Source organism: Thamnophis elegans, chromosome 7 (genome assembly GCF_009769535.1).
Source record: "Thamnophis elegans isolate rThaEle1 chromosome 7, rThaEle1.pri, whole genome shotgun sequence".
In the NCBI taxonomy this organism is placed as follows: domain Eukaryota; kingdom Metazoa; phylum Chordata; class Lepidosauria; order Squamata; family Colubridae; genus Thamnophis; species Thamnophis elegans.
In genome coordinates, this window is record NC_045547.1 from 77,466,869 (window position 1) to 77,488,582 (window position 21,714).

General features: G+C 45.4%; 1 protein-coding gene across 1 annotated transcript; it reads left to right on the forward strand.

Moving 5' to 3' along the window:
- Window positions 1–429: 429 nt before the first annotated feature.
- On the forward strand, window positions 430–19,141 carry GALNT8 (polypeptide N-acetylgalactosaminyltransferase 8). Its single transcript, XM_032220626.1, has 11 exons — window positions 430–848; window positions 5,720–6,005; window positions 7,351–7,517; window positions 8,929–9,112; window positions 9,985–10,182; window positions 12,453–12,567; window positions 13,846–14,031; window positions 15,827–15,964; window positions 16,759–16,854; window positions 17,835–18,002; window positions 18,771–19,141. Exons 1-11 carry the CDS (start codon window positions 635–637, stop codon window positions 18,918–18,920), a joined length of 1,902 nt encoding a protein of 633 aa, XP_032076517.1. The 5' UTR covers window positions 430–634; the 3' UTR covers window positions 18,921–19,141.
- Window positions 19,142–21,714: the final 2,573 nt, after the last annotated feature.

Consider the following 21,714-nt stretch of genomic DNA (forward strand, 5'->3'; position numbering starts at 1 on the left):
CACTGGTTAATTGTTCTCACCGTTTGGAAGTTTCTCCTTAGTTCTAGATGCAGATACAGATTAACAGAGTTGGAAGGGACCTTGTGGGTCATCCAGCCCAACCCCCCCCCCACCCAAGCAGGAGACCCTGCACCATTTCCGAGAGATGGCAGTCCAGTCTCTTCTTGAAAGCCTCCAGTGACGAAGCTCCCACAACCCCTAAAGCCAACTTTTGTTCCATGGGTTGATCGCTCTTTGCTGTCAGGAAATTTCTCCTGATTTCCATAACTTCTCCCTTGTTTGATATTTATAGCTTTCACGACCTGTGTGTTTGTCATTGTTCTTTTGTTTTTGCCGCTTATAATTGCGTGAGCCTCCCCGGAGTCAGGCAGGTGAAGGAGGTGGTTATAGAAAATACAAAAGATCAAGCAAATAATGGGCTGGGAAGTTTTGTTGCATTTACCTTTGTGCACGAAGGGACACCAATGTTAAGGACAGGAGCACAGCCCCGCCCTCTGCTTCTAAGGACTGCAAACTATCAGTACCAGCTTCTTAGATATCTTCTTCTTCCTGCCCAGCGTGGTGGTGGTGGTGGAATCTATTCCCCTCCTGATCATCTGGAGAAGATACCTTGGTGGGATTTATAATAGCTGCAATGGTACTGGGAAGGAAGTTTCCAGGTCTCCTTCCTACGCTGCTTATCCTGTTCTTCGTTGTGAATATTTTGTTTGTGATGCACGTGAAACACGAAATGGAGAGCCTGAGAAGGGGCCCCGGCGAACATCGGGAGCAACGCGCTTTGGATTCGGCGAAGGAGAATGACTTCGTCGGACATCTCGAAAAAATAGAGACCATGTTCCTCAATCTATGTGAGTAAGCGAAGACGGCATTTCTAGGGGTTGGGTTAGAAGACCTCCAAGGTCCCTTCCAACTCTGTTATTCTGTATAACAGAAGAGGACTGGAGGCTAAAACATAGGAAGAACGGTTGAAAGAACTGGGTATGTTTAGTTTAATGAAAAGAAGGACCAGGGGAGACATGATAGCAGTCTTTCCAATATCTCAGGGGTTGCCCCAAAGAAGAGGGAGTCAAACTATTCTCCAAAGCACCTGAGGGTAGGACAAGAAGCAATGGGTGGAAAGTAATTCATGGATGGAAAGCCAGCTGTGTGCAGCAGCTGCCAAAAAAGCCAACACACTTCTAGGCTGCATAAACAGAGGGATAGAATCAAAATCCCACGAAGTGTTAATACCACTCTATAATGCTTTGACAAGGCCACACTTGGAATACGGCATTTAGTTTTGGTCACCACAATGTAAAAAAGATGTGTAGATTCTAGAAAGAGTGCAGAGAAGAGCAACAAAGAGGATTAGAGGACTGGAGGCTAAAACATATGAAGAACAGTTGCAGGAACTGGGTATCTCTAGTTTAATGAAAAGAAGGACCAGGGGAGACATGATAGCAGTCTTTCCAATATCTCAGGGGTCGCCACAAAGAAGAGGGAGTCAAGCTATTCTCCAAGGCAACTGAAGGTAGGACAAGAAGCAATGGGTGGAAACTAATCAAGGAAAGAAGCAACCTAGAACTAAGGAGGAATTTCCCAACGGTTAGAACAATTATCAGTGGAACAACCTGCCTCCAGAAATTGTGAATGCTCCAACACTGGAGGTTTTAAGAAGATGTTGGATATCCATTTTTCTGAAGTGGTGTAGGGTTTCCTGCCTAGGCAGGGGGTTGGACTAGAAGACCTCCAAGGTCCCTTCCAACTCTGCTATTCTATATTCTTTATTATATCAATGCGCAGAAACCTCTCGGCGCGCATTACAGGTAGTCCTCGACTTACAACGGTTCATTTAGTAACCGTCCAAAGTTACCACGGCACAGGGGAAGGAGTGACTGATGACCCCTTTTCACAGTTGCGGCCATCGCAGTCACAAAATTCAGGCGCTTGGCAACTTGCTCATATTTATGACGGTCGTAGTGCCCCCTGGATTCTCTTTTGCGACCTTCCGACCAGCGAAGTCATGGGGGAAGCAGGATTCAACTTAAATAGCCAGGTTCCTGATGTGTCTCCTGAAATAATTCCCTTAAACAACTGTGGCAAGGAAGGTGGTACAAATGGGGCAAAACTCACTTTTCAAATGTCTCCCTTAGCAAAAGAAGTGTTGGGCTCGATCTTGGCCGTAAGTTGAGGACTATGTGTATAGCACAGGATTTTATTGTTCTTGCCCGCCGGGAATTTCAGAACTTAAAAAACTCTCTTGTCATTTTCCTTGGGGATTGTTTTCTGGCCTTTTCAGGGACAAGTAATTCGAAACAACGCAGGTGAGAGACAGAAAGAAGTTTGGATAATATTGGTTATATAACTAGTACGTAAGTTGCCCTGCAGTACAACGGGCGGCCAATAAATTTGATAAATTGCTATTGCTAAATAAATAATTTTGTTTAAGTTTTTTTTATTTTTTATTCCCTTACATACAATTGTAGCGAGACATTCACATACTTAATATTCTTCTTTACATTTATCATTCTTGTATCTTTATTATTCCATTTAAAATAATAATATCTTATTATTCCATTTATTATTCCATTTATAATATACCCTTTGGTTTGCTTTGTTTACCATCCCTTCTGCCTTTTGTCACACCACCTTACTTCCCCTTTCTTTTCTCCCTCCCTCCCTTCTCTACTTTCTTCCTTCCTCTCCTCCTTTCCTTTCCTTCTTCCCTTACCTCTCCCCTACTCTCTTCCTCTCCCTCTTCCTACCCTCTCTCCTTCTCTTTCTCTCCCTTCCACCCTCCTCTCCTTCCTTCTCTCTTCCTTCCCTCCTCTTTCTCTCCTCTCCTCCTCTCTTCCTTTCTTTTTCTGTTGTTGTGGGTGTCTCTTTCGACTGTCAATTTATCTTTAATTAATTATGAACTAGATTAGTTAACCTCTATCTCTCCATCTCAACTGCTGTTATCCTGCTTGGGCAGGGGGTTTGACTAGATGACCTGCAAGTTCTCTTCCGACTCTGTTAATCTGTTACTTTATTGTGGGGTTAAAACAATCACTTAACAATTACCCAACTGTGATATTTCATCACTGCAGTGCTTTGCAGTTTCAATCATGAATTTGAACTCTGGCTCTGAAGTCCAACGATTTAAGACGTGCAATTAAAGTATTGCGCTATGCCATGTACCAAGTGCTTCCCAACACAACTTATCAAATATAAATATTGTCAGCTATTAAATTCTCAGGCATGCTGGGTGCAAAGCCAAGTCTTTTATGGAATACTAGTCGATAACCCGGCATTGCCCGGGTATTTATTTATAGGGGGAAATGTCCGGACCAAATGTAATTTCTAATGTTGGATTTTCCCCCTTGCTAGAGGGAGCCCCCCTTGTGGAGACTGTGAAGCTGTTATCATGGCAACTCCACTGCGCTGTGTAGTAGAAGCCAGTCTGGCAGTCCTGCACAACAGGCTGTATCTTAACAGAACACACGCTCTGAGGGGTGTTAGGGGTGTCTTATCCCCCACAGTATTTGTTTCCGGAGAGTAAGTCATCGGTGTGCCAACTTTCAGTTGAAATTGCTTGAGGTGTTCCAGAGTTATGCTGGAACATACATACACACACAGCCATTTATATGTCAAGGTCCCAATAAATGTAAAGTAAAAGTGTTTCTTCAAGGAGCTTAAAAGATTCTCAGAATAGCAACTAAAAGATTCTCAGAGTAGCAACTGAGAGCAAAGCCCGTAGGCACCTTACGAACCCAGCTACTACTGGGATCAATTCCCTCCTGTGATTTTACTCAATATTTTAAGATGTTTTGATAAACATGGAGGAGAGGAGGGGGCAGGAGAGGGGGAGAGAGCAGGGGAGGGGAGAGCAGGGGAGGAGAGGGGAGAACAGGGGAGGGGAAGCGGGAGGAGAGAGAGCAGGGGAAGGAAGAGAAGAGGAACAGAGGAGAAGAGAGGGCAGGGGAGGGGAGGGGAGAGTTGGGGAAGGAAGGGAAGAGGAGGAGAAGAGAGAGCAGGGGAAGGAAGGGGAGAGGAGGAGAGGAGAAGAGAGAGCAGGGGAGGGGAGAGCAGGGGAAGGAAGGGGAGAGGAGGGGAGAGGAGGGGAAGGAAAGGGAGAGGAGGAGGGGAGAGAGCAGGGGAAGGAAGAGAAGAGGAGGAGAGGAGAAGAGAGAGCAGGGGAGGGGAGAGTCGAGGAAGGAAGGGGAGAGGAGAAGGGGAGAGAGCAGGGGAAGGAAGGGGAGAGCAGGGGAAGGAAGAGAAAAGGAGGAGAGGAGAAGAGAGGGGAGGGGAGGGGAGGGGAGAGTCGGGCAAGGAAGGGGAGAGGAGGAGGGGAGAGAGCAGGGGAAGGAAGAGAAGAGGAGGGGAGAAGAGAGAGCAGGGGAGGGGAGAGTCAAGAAAGGAAGGGGAGAGGAGGAGGAGGGGAGATCAGGGGAAGGAAGTGGAGAGCAGGGGAAGGGAGATGAGATAGGAAGGGTATATGGGATTTCTTAAGACTTTATTGTGTCTCAGAAATTTTAACTTGGTTCTTACCAAGAGAAACACTGAGGTACAGAATTTCTTACTTATCATTTCCTCTTCTTCTTCTTTTTTTTTTTTTTTGCATAAAGTTAAGTTTCCTCTTTTCAATTCGAAACATCTTCGTATCTGGTCATGTTTTTCCAAATGATTACATTTGAATGAATCCGTGCCGGGCATTGTCAACTTCCACTTCTTGGGTGACATTTTTGTCCAATGACCTTTCAGCCAGCGTTCGAGGGTCAACCTTTCAAACTGTGAAGGGTCAGATGAAGATCTTTGCCCAAGCGGTTTTCCTCTCCCACCTTGGTGATTGCAGCAAAATCCGATTCAACCAGACACAAAGCTGGGAAAGCAAGAAGCATTTGCGGAATTTGACCCCCACAATTATGAATAAGTGAAAAGTCCATTGTTCAGCATTCGGAGTTAAAAAAAAACAAAAACCTACCTTGATCAAAATTAACTTGCAATTCATCATCCTGGTATTTCTGCCGCCTTCTCTAATTGTGACACGTAATTCCATCGTGATTGATGGCACAGCAGAGGTCCTCTTTCATTTCGACCATGGTTTTGTCATGGACATAGAATAATAGGGTTGGAAGGGGCCAGTGGTGAGTTTCAAAAATTTTTGGAACCTCTTCTGTAGGTGTGGCCTGCTTTCCTGGTCCACTGGTGGAACCTCTTCTAACCAGTTCAGTAGATTTGACGAACCGGTTCTACCGAACTGGTGCGAACCAGTAGGAACCCATCTCTGGTCTAGTTTAATGAAAAGAAGGACTAGGGGAGACATGATAGCAGTCTTCCAATGTCTCAGGGGCTGCCACAAAGAAGAGGGTGTCAAGCTATTCTCCAAAGCACCTGAGGGCAGAACAAGAAACAATGGGTGGAAACTAATCAAGGAGAGAAGCAACTTAGAACTAAGGAGAAATTTCCTGGCAGTGAAAACAATTAACCAGCGGGAGAACTTGCCTCCAGATGTTGTCAATTCTCCAACACTTCAAGTTTATAAGAAGAGATTGGACAACCATTTGACCGAAGTGGTGTAGGGTTTCCTGCCTGAGCAGGGGGTTGGGCTAGAAGACCTCCAAGGTCCCATCCAACTCTGTTATTCTCTTCCATTCAAGTTCCCTTCCAACCTTATGACTCTTTGTTCTATTCTAAATTATTTCTTTCTGAGGTTTGGGCATTTCATCCCTCTGCCTATTGCCTGTTTTGTGTTTTTCAGCAAATTACATAAAATTATCAGAGGAGAGAAAGGCAGGAGCAAATGAACCGAAATTGCCACACCAGGAAATACAGAAAGACCAACAAGGTGAGGAAAAGCGGAAGGAGCCTGAGGCGCCTCCCAGGATGCGATTCCCGGACTCCCCTCTTTTCCAGAGATGGGGCAAAGATTTAATGGAGGACCAGCAAATCCTAGCCCAGAAGCTTTTCGATAAGTACGGGTACAATGTTTACCTGAGTGATCGCTTGCCTCTGGAAAGGCCTTTGGAGGATACCAGGCCTCACAGGTGAAGTAGCATCTTCTCCCTCTTTGGTTTTCCAAGTGTTTTGACTTCGGCTTCCCAAATACATGAAGCAAACTCCCGGTCCCGATTAAAAAAAAAAACCCTTTTATTATTTTCCTGTGAATTCTGCTCATTTAGTAAAGTCTTTCAAGGGAGGATTTATAGTCACAGACCTTATCTGGCTTGGAGAGCTGCCAGGCGGATATCTGGAAAACTTGGCAAGGAGTCTCGGAGAGTCACGAACCAATTAAGCGAACTAATAATCTCCTGCAAACTCCACTCTTCTTTTATTCCCTCTGGGAGCGGCCATTCATTGTCCCCTTGTGGCCTTACTCCCAAGTCAACCCCTGTTCTTTAGCTGTTCCCTTCGTCTGGCCGCTCTGCGCATGCGCACACTGGGAACAGGCTCCAGCTGTTCTTTTGCCTCACTGACATCTGACTCCAAAGGCAGCTGATAACTGTCAAATGGGCCCTGATCCCCTCTCTGCCTCCAACACAGAGCCCTCATCAGAGCCTTCTCCAGACTCCAGGACTGGCCCATCTTCCTCCCCAACCTCCTCACTGTCCGAATCTGCCACAACACCAAGTGGAAGGAGGGGGCAGGGTTGGCCATGCTTGGGGTGACGTTGGCCGTGGTGAAAAAAGAACCAACCGGCACAGGTGGCAGATTGGAAAGTTTGGAGGCAGAGCTGAATACAGATAATCCTCAACTTTTGACCACAATTTGAGCCCGATGTCGCTGAGCGAGACAGTCATTAAGTGAGTTTTTCCCCAACTTGTCTTGCCATGGTCGTTAAGAGAATCGCTTCAGTTGTTAAGTTAGGAACAGGGTGGTTAAGGTGTTCATTAAGTGAGTTTGCCCCATTTTACGACCTTTCTTGCCACAGTTGCTAAGCGAATCACTGAGGTTGTTAAACTGGTCACACGGTTGTTAAGTGAATCCGGCTTCCCCATAGACTCTGCTTGTCAGAAGGTCGCAAAAGGGGAATCACAAGACCCTGGGCACACTGCGACCGTCGTAAATCCGATTCTGTTGCCCTGTGCCTGAATTTTGATGACATGACCACAGGGATGTTGCAACGGTCGTAAATGTGGAATATGGTCGTAAGTTACTTGACCTTCAATCATTTGTTCGGTGACCCTTCAAAGTTGCGAAAGGCGCTGAAAAAGGGACTTATGACCGCTTTTCACATATACGACCAATGCAGCATCCTTGAGGTCATGTGATCAAAATTCAGATGCTTGACAACCGACGCGTCCCGGGGGTCATGTGATCCCCTTTTCTGATCTTGCAATCCATTGTGCCACAATAATCTAATGAATATTCATTTTTCCTGGTTTCCTCCAGATGTCGCGAGAAACAATATGCGCATGATCTCCCAACCCTCAGTGTCGTCCTGATATTCTTTAACGAGGCTACCTCCATCCTCCTCCGTGCCATCACCAGCATAATTAACCGAACACCGTCTCACCTCCTGAAAGAAATTGTCCTAATTGATGATTTCAGTTCAAACGGTAAGTAGCACGGTGGGAAACAGCAATTACTTGGCAATTACTTTTTCCATGGGCAAAGTACTTTTTCATAAAATGGGGGGTTTCTATGGAAAACTGGGGAGAGAAACCGGCTAAGATGCTGAGCTTGTCGATCAGAAAGGTGGGCAGTTCGACAGTTCGAATCCCTAGCGCCGCGTAACAGAGTGAGCTCCCGTGACTTGTCCCAGCTTCTGCCAACCTAGCAGTTCGAAAGCATGTAACAATGCAAGTAGAAAAATAGGGACCTCCTTTGGTGGGAAGGTAACAGCGTTCCGTGCGCCTTCGGCATTTAATCATGCCGGCCACATGACCACAGAGACGTCTTTGGACAGTGCTGGCTCTTCGGCTTTCAAACGGAGATGAGCACCGCCCCCTAGAGTCGGTAACGACTAGCAGTGCGAGGGGAATCTTTACGTCATGGAAAACTGGACTACAGATAGTTCTTGACTGATAACAGTTCATTTAGTGACTGTTCAAAGCTACAACGGCATTGAAAGAAGTGACTTCTGATGGTTTTTCATATTTACGACCATTGCAACATCCCCATAGTCACATGGTCAAAATTCAGCGGCTTAGCAACTGACTCATATTTATGATAGTTGCAGCATCCCAGGGTCACATGATCACCTTTTGCGACCTTCTGACAAGCAAAGTTGGGTGGGGGAAGCCAGATTCACTTAAGAACCGTGTTACTAATTTAACCACCTTGGCGATTCACTTAATAACTGTGGCAAAAAAGGTCATAAAGTGGGGCAAACTCACTTAACCAATGTCTCACTTAACAACATAAACGTTGGCCTCCATCGTGGTCATAAGCTGAGGACTACCTGTCTATAGAAACATTCCTAATAGAAATTCGGGATCGTTTTCAGAATAAAGTGCACTACTGTACTGTTAAGGAATAGCAACAAACCAACACACCCTCTTTCTACTCTGATCTGTTAGAAATTCTGTATATAGCCCTTCAGAACAGACAGTGCACAGTCCCCATGTGCTTTACTGCAACAAGGAAGCAAGATACTTTATTCAGAGAAAATACATAGAGTTGTACTGTTCCGGTACAGTGTCTGCTGCTCCCACCTACCACCAGTACGCCTATACCGGGCCGTACCTCCTGGAACCCACCACTGATCCAAATGTTAATCCCATGACCCTGGGGATCCTGTATCGGACTTGTAAGTGTGAAAACTGGTCCTAAGTCTCTTTTCTCAACCCTGTTGTAACTTTGGTCCCTAAATGGACTGTTGTAAGTCGAGGACTACCTGTAATGAAGAGAGAATGGACATTTTAGCTGGGTAACAAAAAAAGTGGAATTTCCTCCTGTAGTCTGAGCATGAAGCTCTCACATTAATACCGTTGAAATCTGCTGCATTTTATTTATTTATTTTGTCAGAGGAACTTAAAGCTCCTTTGGAAGAACATATCAAAAAGTTCAACGGCAAACATCCCGGATTGCTGAAAATTGTGAGACACACAGAAAGGAAGGGTCTCACAGAAGCCCGCATTTCTGGCTGGAAAGCATCTCGGGCAGACGTGGTGGCTATTTTGGATGCGCATATTGAAGTCAACACGAAGTGGTAAGTCTGGAACAGGGTTGTCAAACTCAAGGCCTGGGACCTAGAGCTGGCCCGCGGGGTGCTTAGATCTGGCCCACAGGGCCGTCGTGGAAACAGTGACAGACCAGCCCCGCAGTGCCTCTGCCAGCATAAATTGAGCTTGTGAGGACTGTGCGCCAGTGGTGGGATTCAATTTTTTTTTACTACTAGTTCTGTGGCCGTGGCTTGGTAGGTGCGGCAGGGGAAGGATACCGCAACATCCCCATTCCCTCCCAATCAACTGGGACTCAGGAGGCAGAGAATAGATGGGGCGGGGCCAGTCAGAGGTGGCATTTACCGGTTCTCCGGACTACACAAAAGTTCTGCTACAGGTTCTCCACAAGTGGTCAGAACCTGCTGATTACCACCTCTGCTGTACGCAGTCCACTGAGCTGAACTCCACTGCGCTGTACAGTAGAAGCCATTTAAGGCACAACAGGCTGTATCGTAACAGAACACACACCCCGAGTGGTGTTAGAGGTGTCTTACCCCCGCAGTATTTGTTTTCAGAGAGTAAGTCATCTGTGTACCACGTTTGGTTGAAATTGCTCAAGTTGTTCCAGAGTTATGCTGGAACACACACACACACACAGAAAAAAGAAGAAGAAGAAGATTGCAGTGTCCAATGGTAATTGGAATCCATTTCTTGGACTGACACAACATAATTGAATCACAATTCCCAAAGGAATGAGTGAAGTAGAAATCAAAGGGGTCGGGGCGGAATTTAGAGTTAGCTTCTTCTTTCAACAGGCAGCTTCCAATAGGAAGCCTTGTTATAGGCTGGAAGCGGGGAAGCGCACATTGGTTTTAAAAGTCCTACGTAGCTCCATCAACTCTCTTCTGCTTTAACGAAGGGCTGAACCAATTCTCTCTCGCATCAAGGAGGACCACACCGTTATCATATCGCCCGTGTTTGATAACATCCGTTTTGATGACTTCCAACTCACGCAGTACGCCGAGGCCGCCGACGGATTTGACTGGGCTCTCTGGTGTCTCTACGAGTCACCACCAGAAGAGTGGTATGCGCTGAAAGATCAAACGGCGCCAATCCGGTAAGTTTTACCAATACGGGCTGAAGCTGGTGTCGCCTCAACGTTCCTTGAATGAAAATAAGTGGGGATTTTTTTTATTCATGTTGTTTCTTGCTACCAATGACACTGCGAGTCAACAAGATGAAAATATTAGCTGGTGTTACGGCCTGTCGGCCGCCAGGCCCTCCAACAGCTGAATCGGAGGAGGAGGAGGAGGAGGAGGAGGAGGAGGAGGAGGAGGAGGAGGAGGAGGAGGAGGAGGAGGTGGTGGTGGTGTGGTGGGAGTCAGGGTCAGCATCAAGGCAACCTGAGAGCTCCCAGGGGGGAGAGGGAATGAAGCTGGCAGAGAGACAGACAGAGGTGGAGCCTGGGCTGTCTGTCAGTCCTCAGATGGAGAGTCAACAGCCCCCAGATCTGGAAGTGGCTGATGAGGAAGAGGAGGAACAGCTGGATCCACTGCCTGATGCGCAGAAGGCAGAGGAGAGGAGAACAGTGAAAATCTATGAGCCGGTCCTTGGGACCGAAGAGCCACCGCTGCTAGCAAAGTCTCAACCTAGCTCTGGAGATAAAAGGCAGGGGGCGGAGATGAATTGATGTGGCAGACAACCATTCATCTCCCTGTCGGACAACCTTGTTAGTCTCGTTGAGAGAGGAACTTTTTGCCGGGGCTGCTGGCGCTCCTAATACAGGAATCTTTGCGTTAAGTTCAGAGGGTTTGTTGTGTTTGAAGAGCTGGGTCAGAACAGAATGCTAGAAACTCCTCAGGGAGTGGGTTAAAAATTGCTCGGCCCGTGCGCAGAAGCAAAAAACAAGATGGCGCCATGAGAACCAGTTCGGGGGGGGCGTGGCAGGCCTGGGTTGCTGCTGGTTCCAGCGGCCCAGGCCACCAAGCTACTACCAGTTCGGCCGAATCAGTCCAAACCCACCACTGAAGCTCCTGCCCACCTAGCAGTTCGAAAGCATGCAAATGCAAGTAGATAAATAGGTACCACTTCAGAGGGAAGATAACAGCGTTCCACGCGTCTTGTCGTCTAGTCATACTGGCCATGTGACTCTGGAAGTGTCTTTGGACAACGCTGGCTCCCTCACAGATGATCGCTGCCCCCAAGAGCCAGGCATGACTAGTCACGGAAAACCTTTACCATTTCCATGCTAGTTGACTGTACGGGTAGTCCTCGAGTTACAACAGTTCACTTCATGACCGTTCAAAGTTACAACACCACTGAAAAAAGGGACATGATCGTTTGTCACAGTTACGATCTTTGCAACATCCCCACGATCATGTGATCAAAATTCACACGCTCAGCAACCGGTTCACATTTGTGACTGTTGCTGTGTCCCAAGGTCATGTGATCCACTTTTGCAACCTTCTGACAAGCAAAGTCAATGGGGAAGTCAGATTCACTTAACATCCGGGTTGCTGACTTATCAACTGCAGTGATTCCCTTAACAACGGTGGCCAGGAAAGTCGTAAAAGGGGGGGAACTCACTTAACAAATGTCTCACTTAATGACAAAAGTGTTGGGCTCCATAGTGGTCGTACATCGAGGACTACCTGTAAATCATTTGTCAGGAAACAATCTAAATATATCTTCAATGAAGCAATATGTCAAGAAACAAGAAAGACACGTTTCTTCTAAGCCGACCTACAGACAGAATCTTGCCAAACTAAAGCAAACAATTTGCTTCATTCAGGTCATTACTCTGAGAATTTCTAAGGAGACGCCACCTTAACTCTCTTTCCCCCAATCAAACTGTCTAACCTTCTCTGTCTCTTGGTCCTCTGGAATGAAAATTACTAAAGCACCGGGAGTCCTCGACTTACAACAGTCCGCTTAGTGACCATTCAAAGTTACAACAGCATTGAAAAAAGTGACTTGTAAACTTTTTTCATACTTATCACCCATGTAGCATCCCCTTAGTCACGTGATTTATATTCTGACTGCCATTTAGGACGGTTGCAGTGTCCCCGGGGCCAGGCGACCCCCCCTCCTTTTGCGACCTTCTGATGAGGAAAGTCAATAGGGAAGCCAGATTCACGTAACAATCGTGTTACTAATTTAACAAATGCAGTGATTCACTTAACAAACATGGCAAGGAAAGTCGTAAAGTGGGGCAAAACACACTTAACAAATTTCTCACTTAACAGCATACATTTTGGGCTCATTTGTAGTCGTAGGACTGAGGACTCCTAGTATCTGTATCCATTTCCTGGTTCTATTTAATGGTCCATCCAAATATTAGCCAGTTGATGAATATTCATGAATAAAAGTTTGTCTTCTTTCTCTTAGGAGTCCTTCTATAATGGGAATACTTGCCGCGAACCGAGAATATTTGGGGAAAATTGGTGTTCTGGATGGTGGAATGCACATTTACGGAGGAGAAAATGTGGAATTGGGCCTCAGGGTGAGGTTTTTTTTTTAATTCCTTTGTTTTTTTTTTAATACCAATTAATGTCTCTTTTTGCGACCTTCTCTAAAGCAAAATCAATGGGGAAGCCAGATTCACTTCACAACCATCTGACTGACTTAACAACGGCAGCAATTCACTTAACAACCATAGCAAGAAAGGTCGTAAAATGGGGCAAAGCTCACTTAACCAGTCTCACTTAGCGACAGAAATTTTGGGCTCAATTGTGGTTGTAAGTCGAGGACTACCTATATCATAGATCAGCTGGAGGAGAGGAGGATGTGAGTCTGTGTTGTGGCCCACCAGCGGCTAGCGGATCTGGTGGCAGACTCAGACAGTGAGGAGTTTGGGGAGGAACATGAGCCAGTCCTGAAGTCTGGGGAAGGCTCTCGTCTCTGCGTCGGAAGCAGAGATGGGGCCAGGGTCTTCTTGACAGTTATCAGCTGCCTTCGGAGTTGGACATCAGTGAGGCAGAAGAACAGCTGGAGCCTATTCCCGATGTGCACATGCACAGAGCTGCAAGTAGAAGGGAACAGCTAAGGAACAAGGGCCGACTCGGGAGTAAAGCCACAGGTGGACGGTGAATGACCCCTCCCATAGGGAATAAAGAGGAGCGAAAGGGGAGTGGAGTTTGCAGGAGACAATTAGTTCAATTCAGTAGGGTGAAGATCTGTTCCTGACTCCTTGCCAAGTAATTGCTGCTACCACGTGGCGTTTGGAAGATATCGGCCTGGCAGCTCTCCAAGCCTGATCAAGGTCTGTAGTTGCGAAATCTCTTGAAAGACTGTTGGCCGAGACTTTACTGGAGAGGAATTCCCTTTAACCTAAATAAAAGAGGTTTTATCGGGACGAGGAGTTGGCTTCATGATCTTGGGAAGCCCCGGTCAGAACAGTCTGGGTGTTTTTTCCCTCATAGTAGATGTGGGAGTGTTGCTTAGACCAGGGGAGAGAAGCTTACAGATGCAACCAATCAGGAGACTCTTGTGAGTGTGCCTAGTGGGTAGAGCTCCTTTCCTCAATTACCAGTTTGCTGCAGCCAGGATTCTTGAGGGGGAAAAAAAGAGTCCTATATAAAATGTAGAATTATGCAGCCGGGAGGGACCCTTAGAGGCCTTCTAGCCCAACCTCCTGCTGAAGACAGGTGATCTTAGATCATGCTGGTCGTTTTTCAACCGATTCTTGAAAACCTCCATTGATTAATCATATGCCTTGCGGTTATTCTTACACGAGGAAAAAAAAAACCCTGATGATTGTATTCTTATTTTACGACCACAGGCTTGGCAGTGCGGCGGGAGTGTTGAGGTCTTGCCGTGCGCCAGGGTTGCACACCTGGAGCGAGCCCACAAGCCCTATTTACCGGATCTGTCCCTTTCTGTGAGGAGAAACGCCTTGCGTGTAGCAGAAGTGTGGATGGATGAATATAAAAACATGGTCTACTACGCCTGGAACGTTCCTCTTGAGGTTGTTGGCAACTTTTATCTACATAAGAAAGTCAATCGATCGATCAGAATAGAGCTGGAAGGGACCTTGGAGGTCTTATAGTCCAACCCCCTATGCCAGTGGTGGGTTTCAAAAATTGTTCGAACCTACTCTGTGGGTATGGCCTCCTTTGTGGGAGTGGCTTGCCGCCCATGTGACCAGATGGGAGTGGCTTGCCGCCCATGTGACCGGATATGAAGATCCCGACGACATTTGTCAGAACCACCTTAAATTACCTCAAACACAGCACTAGCATGCATAAGAATATGATGTCAACTTGTTTTTTAAAAGGCGTCTTTGGTTTGCGTTAAAACAACTTCAACACACGCAATGTTCTGATTACGCCACAAACGCAGTAGTCATCCTTACCTTTCACAGAGGCACTGAGTTTTATAAATAGGAGCATGATAGTGTAGAATAATCATATCCAAGGACCAGTGGTGAGTTTCAAAAAAATTTGGAACCTCTTCTGTAGGTGTGGCCTGCTTTCCGGATCCACTGGTGGAACCTCTTCTAACCGGTTCGGTAGATTTGACGAACCGGTTCTATCGATTAGGTGCGAACTGGTAGGAACCCACCTCTGCCCTATGCGCAGATGCATAACAAAAAAATGCTTATGCACATGCACAGGAGCAAAAAAAAAACAAGATGGTGGCACCGTGGGCACCGCCGAGAGAATCGGTTCCGGGGTATGGCAGGCTGAGTTACTACCTACTTGGCCGAACCGGTCTAAACCAGTAGCAACCCACCTCTTCTTCTGTCCTTGTTTAGTTTCCATCCATTATTTTTTTTTAGCCTTGCCTTCTGATGCTATGGAAAATAGATTGGCCCTCTCTTCTTTGGGGCAGCCCCTCAAAGAAGAAGTGGGGGGGGGGTTCGACCTATTTTCCAAAGCACCAGAAGACAAAGCAAAGAACAATGGATGGAAACTAATCAAAGATAGACTCATCAAGAATCGTAGCTATGTCTGAAATGAAGAGGCAGAGACAGAGAATGGGTTAAAATAGGACCACAGCTTTGTGGACTTGAAGCCCAAGGAGAAAATTTGACAGAAAATTCTCCTTTCCCTCTAAGTTGTCAGCCCGATAGATATTCAAAGATCAGGAGCTAAGAGGTGGACAAGAATGGTTTATCCTCCAGTCAAAACTTTGAAGAAATCTCTCTGTCTCTGTTCTAAGTCACATCTTGTGCAAACCCAGGACCCGAAAGAATTAAATTAAATTAAACTAAACTAAACTAAACTAAACTAATTTAATTTAAACTAATTTAAACTAATTTAAACTAATTTAATTATTTAATTTAATTATTTAATTTAATTATTTAATTTAATTATTTAATTTAATTATTTAATTTAATTATTTAATTTAATTTAATTATTTTAATTTAATTTAATTATTTAATTTAATAATTTTAATTTAATTATTTAATTTAATAATTTTAATTTAATAATTTTAATTTAATAATTTTAATTTAATAATTTTAATTTAATCTAATTTAATTATTTTATTTTGATTTAATTTAATTATTTTATTTTAATTTAATTTAATTTTTTTAATAAGTTCATTTAATTTAATTCCCACTTTTATTACTTTTATAAGCAACTTGAGGAGGTGAACCTATCGAATACTCCTTTTTCCGTGTCCGAATGGGACAGAAAGCAGAAAGTCCCTTACGTTTTTTTTTCAACTTCTCTAAGTGTAAATTGAAATGCCTCTAAATTGAATCAGCTGAATTACGTATTTGCCACCTCTTTGAAACCGATGTCCTCCTTTTCCAGAATTCTGGGATAGATTACGGAGATGTTTCTTCTAGAAAAGAACTAAGGAAGCAACTGAACTGCAAAAGCTTTGATTGGTATATCAAAAATGTCTATCCTAACTTGGTCCTCCAGGTTAACATTGTAGGCTATGGAACAGTAAGTAAAAACTGGTAAGATGATATATTGTTTGCTTTTTAGTTAAACAGCACATCACTTTATCTGAAGTGTGCGTGCGCATGCACACAAACACACACACACACACACACACAGAGTTTTTCTAATGGGTCTGCCCAATTAGCTGACTTGCTTGATTTTTAAATATTTAAATATAAATATTTTTAAATGGTGGTGCAGTGGTTGAAGTGCAGTATTTGCAGGCGAACTTTGCTCACAGCCTGAAGTTCGATCCTGACCGGCTCAAGGTTGACTCAGCTTTCTATCCTTTTGAAGTCGGTAAAATGAGGACCCAGATTGTTGGGGACAATATGCAAATAATGCTTCTAGCTTGTAAAACACTATGGGGCAATTTACAAGCCTAAGTAGCAATAGCACTCAGACTTATATGCCGCTTCACAGTGCTTTATAGTCCTCTCTAAGCTGTTTACAGAGTTGGCATATTGCCACTAACAATCTGGGTCCTCATTTTACCGATCTCGGAAGGGTGAAAGGATGAGTCAAATTGAGCCGGTCAGGATCAAACTGCTGGCAGTCGGCGGAGTTAGCCTGCAATACTGCATTCTAACCACTGCGTTAACTCTGAAAAACGATCATAAGTCACATTTTTCAGCATAACCTTTGTAACTTTTGTTGTAACACAGTTGTCACCTTGAACCGTCGCTAAATGAACTGTTATAAGTTGAGAATTACCTGTATTATGTTCTGCTCTGTTTTATTGATCCTCAGTTGCATGTTCACTGAGTTAAAAATCTTCGCTCTTCCTTACCCTGTAGATGAAAAACAAGCTAAGTGAGGAAAATTGCATAGATCAAGGACCAGTTCCTGGGAACACTCCCATATTGTACGTCTGCCATGGATATAGCCCACAGGTACGTTGGCAACACACTCTTTCTGGCAATGCCAAAAGTGGTGGCAGACTCAAGAGGTTGGGGAGGAACATGGGCCAGTCCTGAAGTCTGGGGAAGATGCCAATGCATTGGAAGCAGAGATGGGGCCAGGGCCGTCCGACAGTTATCAGCTGCCTTCGGAGTTGGACATCAGTGGGGCAGAAGAACAGCTGGAGCCTATTCCCGATGCGCGCATGCACAGAGCTGCAAGTAGAAGGGAACAGCTAAGGAACAAGGGCCGACTCGGGAGTTAAGGCATAGGTGGTCAGTGAATGGCCCCTCCCGTAGGGAATAAAGAGGAGCAAAAGGGGAGTGGAGTTTGCAGGAGACCATTAGTTCAATTCATTAGGTTGAAGATCTGTTCCTGACTCCTTGCCAAGTAATTGCTGCTACAGTGTGGCGTTTGGGAGATGTCGGCCTGGCAGCTCTCCAAGCCTGATAAAGGCTTGTAATTGGGAAATTTCATGAAAGGCGGTTGGCCGGGACTTTGCTGGAGAGGAATTTCCTTTAACCTAAATAAAAGAGGTTTTATCGGGAGGTGGAGTCGGCCTCATGATCTTGGGAAGCCTAGGTCAGAACAGTCTGGGTGTTCGTTTAATTAGTGTGAAGATTTGTTCGTGACTCTCAGAGACTCCTTGCCAAGTATTTTCTTGCACAGCGTTGCGTTTGGAAGATATCAGCCTGCAGGTCTCCAAGCCTGATAAGGTCTGTGGTTGTAAATACACCTTTGAAAGACTGTTTACCGGGACTTTGCTGGATGTGAATGCTAGGAATTCACATTAGCCAAATAAAAGGAGGTTTTTTTTTGGGGGGGGACAAGGAGTCTGTTTCGTGATTTGGTGAAGTCTAGCTCAGAACAGTTTCAAGGGACCTTGGAGGCCTTCTAGTCCAACCCCCTGCTCCAGCAGGAGACTTGGAACTGTTACGAAACGAATGGTTGTTTCGACTGTCTGTATTTCCAGCACATGTTCTATCACAGCACTGGAGAATTCTTTGTGGGAGGTTTACGATCTCGGCGCAACACGGTTGACAGATGCTTGACCGACCCCGGAGAAGGAAACCTGCCAGTCATCGAGCAATGTGACGAAGCCCAGAGAAAAGGCCTCAACATGCACTGGGATTTCATGCAAGTAAGGTTTTAATTTATGGAGTCCTGATGGCGCAGTGGTGTGAGTGAGGTATTGCAGGCTAATTCTGCCGACTGCCATCAGTTCGATCCTGACTGGCTCAAGGTCCACTTGACCTTAGTAAAAGCATATCTTTTCTCCACCAGTGTGTTCTGACCAGTGGTGGGTTTCAAAAAATTTTCAAACCTACTCTGTGGGTATGGCCTCCTTTGTGGGAGTGGCTTGCTGCCCATGTGACTGGATGGGAGTGGCTTACCGCCTATGTGACCGGTTATCAGCTAGTAATAAATAGTTACAGGTACCGAATTCAAATGTTTGAATGTTTGAATGTTTATTAACATTTGTAGGCCGCCCTTTTCCCTGAGGGGACTCAGGGCGGCTCACATAAAAATCAGGAAGGGGAATACAAACAATGACGTAGACACATATAGTAAAAAATAATAAGCAACATTCATTCATCATTCGGGAGGGGCGGCTATCTTTGTCCCCAGGCCTGACGGGCTAGCCAGTTCTTAAGGGCTGTGCGGAAGGCCTGGACGGTGGTGAGGGTACGAATCTCCACGGGGAGCTCGTTCCAAAGGGTCGGGGCTACTACTGAGAAGGCCCTCCTCCTTGTGGTTGCCAGCCGGCACTGGCTGGCCGATGGAATTCGGAGGAGGCCCAATCTGTGAGATCTAATTGGTCGCAGGGAGGTGATTGGCAGAAGGCGGTCTCTCAAGTCATCATCTGCCTATTTTCTAAAAGTAATACCACCTATTTTTTTAATTCTAGGGATCATCTGTAACCAACAGGAAGACGAAACGGTGTCTTGAACTCGCGAAGCTTAACGGATCCCCCTATTATACTCTAGTTATGCAAGTTTGCACAGGTCAAAAATGGCATATTCAAAACACCGTCAACCAATGGGGGAAGCAGCCGTAAGGCAGTTCAGAAAGGAAGCTTCAGGGTAGCAGAGACTAATGGGAATAGACTTCTTTGTTCAGTCCGGGAATACGTTGGAGGATTGTTACTTGATTTTTGATTCCGGGGTGTGAGATTACTCACGACCACGACTGAGTCCCAAATTTCTGCTGCTAAGCAAGATGGTTGTTAAGTGAGTTTTGCCCTGTCTTACGACCTTACTTGCCAGAGTTGCTCCTTTGGAAGAAGAAGAAAGAGATTTCAAATCTGTCAAAACGTTCACAAGTTATTATCTTCGCTTTCTCTTTTGTAAACTAAACAACGCAGATTCTTTCAAGCCATTTACACGAATGCTCCGTCCTGTTAATGTTATTAACTAGCTGATAACCGGGTATTTATTTATAGGAGGAGAATGTCCGGCCCAAACGTAATTTCTAATGTTGGTTTTTCTCCCTTACAAGAGGGAGCCCCCTGGTGGAGTACTGTGAAGCCGTTACCATGGCAACTCCACTGTGCTGTACAGTAGAAGTCATTTTAAGGCACAACAGGCTGTATCTTAACAGAACACACACCCAGAAGGGTGTTAGGGGTGTCTTACCACCACAGTATTTTTTTTCCAGAGAGTAAGTCATCTGTGTATCAAATTTGATTGAAATTGCTCGAGGCGTTCCAGAGTTATACTGGAACACACACACACACACACACACACACACACACACACACAGCCATTTTCATATATTTAGATAATCATTAAAACTTTTCACTGGAATAGTTGAGCAACATTTAACGTTTTATTTCAGAATACCAGCCAAGATGCTACTGGAATGCTTTTGAAAGCTATGAATTTCACTGCTTCCCTCCTAACTGATTCACCTATGGATTTTTCTTCATCCTGCTGCACTCTAATTAAAATTAAAGTTGTGCACCAGATGGAAGCGAAGAGGTAATTTGGGGTAGTTTTCTTTTGTTGTTTGGATGGGTCGGGCTCAGTTCAAACCCTTCTTTGGAACTCCAGGCCTTTGGAAAACCATCCCTTGCTTACGTGAGGAAGCTGTGAAGCCCAGGAACCAAGAAGTCTAGGCAGTCCAAATGAATGTAGTCCTCGACTTACAACGGTTTGCTTCGTGACCGTTTGAAGTTCAACAACACTGAAAAAAAGACCATTTTTCACACTGTAGTATCCCCCTGGTCACATGATCCAAATCCGGACGCTTGACAACTGACTCACGTTTATGACAAGTGCAGCGTCCCCGGTGTGTGTGTGTGTGTGTGTGTGTGTGTGTGTGTGTGACGTGATCCCTTTTGCGAGACCTTCTGACAAGCCAAGTCAAGGGGCAAATCAGATTCCCTGAACTGCCAGTCTACTAACTTAACCGCTGCAGTGATTCGCTTAACGAGTGAGGCAAGAAAAGTCGTACAATGGGGCAAAACTCACTTCACAAATGTCTCCCTTGGGGACATAAATGTTGGGCTCAATTGTGGTCGTACGTTGAGGACTATCTGTATAAGGATTTCTTGCAAGCTGAAGCTCTCTACAAGAATCTGAACTACTAACAGTCAAAGCAAATTGGCGGCAGAAGCTCTCTACAAGAATCTGAACTACTAACAGTCAAAGCAAATTGGCGGCAGAAAAAAGTCAAGGGAATTCAAGGTGAGCTGGACTCAGATCTCTTGTGGGCACGAAGAGACTTAAGACCGATGATACCTTTGATTCCTCCCTCGGGCTCAGCCTGTTCGTCTCCTTGCATTCACTCCAATTCCCACAAGGCTATATCCAAATCAAGGTTATACTAATGAGTAAACCACAATTAGTGCTCCCAGTCATCATAATTTAGGAAAAGTCCTGGATTCCTGGAAGACAAAGCCTCAGTTTCACATTCCTTCTACTCCATGGGTGCCTCCATGTGCAACTGCGCTTCAGGTTACATGAGATTGTTAACGAGTAATAAAGATGGTTTGTATTTTGGGAACATGGGTCGGTGTTTATTATTGGGGACATCGGGGTCAGACAAATGGGTGTAATTATGACATCTACACCCTGAAGCTGTAGTCTCTCCCTAAAAGCAGGCGTGTCAAACTGGATTTCTTTATGAGCCAGATCAGCATTGTAGTTGTCCATGGGTTGGGCTGGGCGAGGGGGGGGGGGAGAGAGAGAGGAGGGAGGATGAGAGGGAGAATGGGGGATAGAGAGGGAGATAGTGAAAAAGACAGAGATGAGAGAAAGAGAAAGATGAGGGGGAGACGGAGATAAAGAAAAAGAGAAAGATGAGAGAAAGGAAGAGATGAGAGAGAGGGAGATAGACAGAGAGGAGGAAAGAGAGATGAGAGGGAGGGAGAGGGAGATGAGAGAGGGAGAGGGAGGGATGGAGGGAGGGAGATACTTATTTCCCATAGAAAACAGGGGGAGCAGAGGTGGGTTCTTATTGGTGTGGCCCGGTTTGGCCAAGTAGGTAGTAACTCGGCCAGTCACGCACCCAAACCGGTTCTATTAATGGTGCCGTAAGCACTGCCATCTTGTTTTTTTGCTTCTGCGCACACACAGAAGCATTTTTTTTACTTCTGCGTGTCCCTGAGTAAATCGGCAATAACAGAAGCCAGAATCCACCCCTGAGGGGGAGCCACAAAACCTGGGTAGTAGTGGTGGGATTCAGCCGGTTCGCACCTATCTGGGAGAACCAGTTGTTAACTTTCTAAGCAGTTCGGAGAACCGGTTGTTGCAGGAAATCTCCTTTTGATTTTTTCCCACTTTACAGGGCTAATCCTGTAAGGAAGGCAGGAAGGAAACATTCTGGTGTTGTTTCTAGCCTAATCCCTA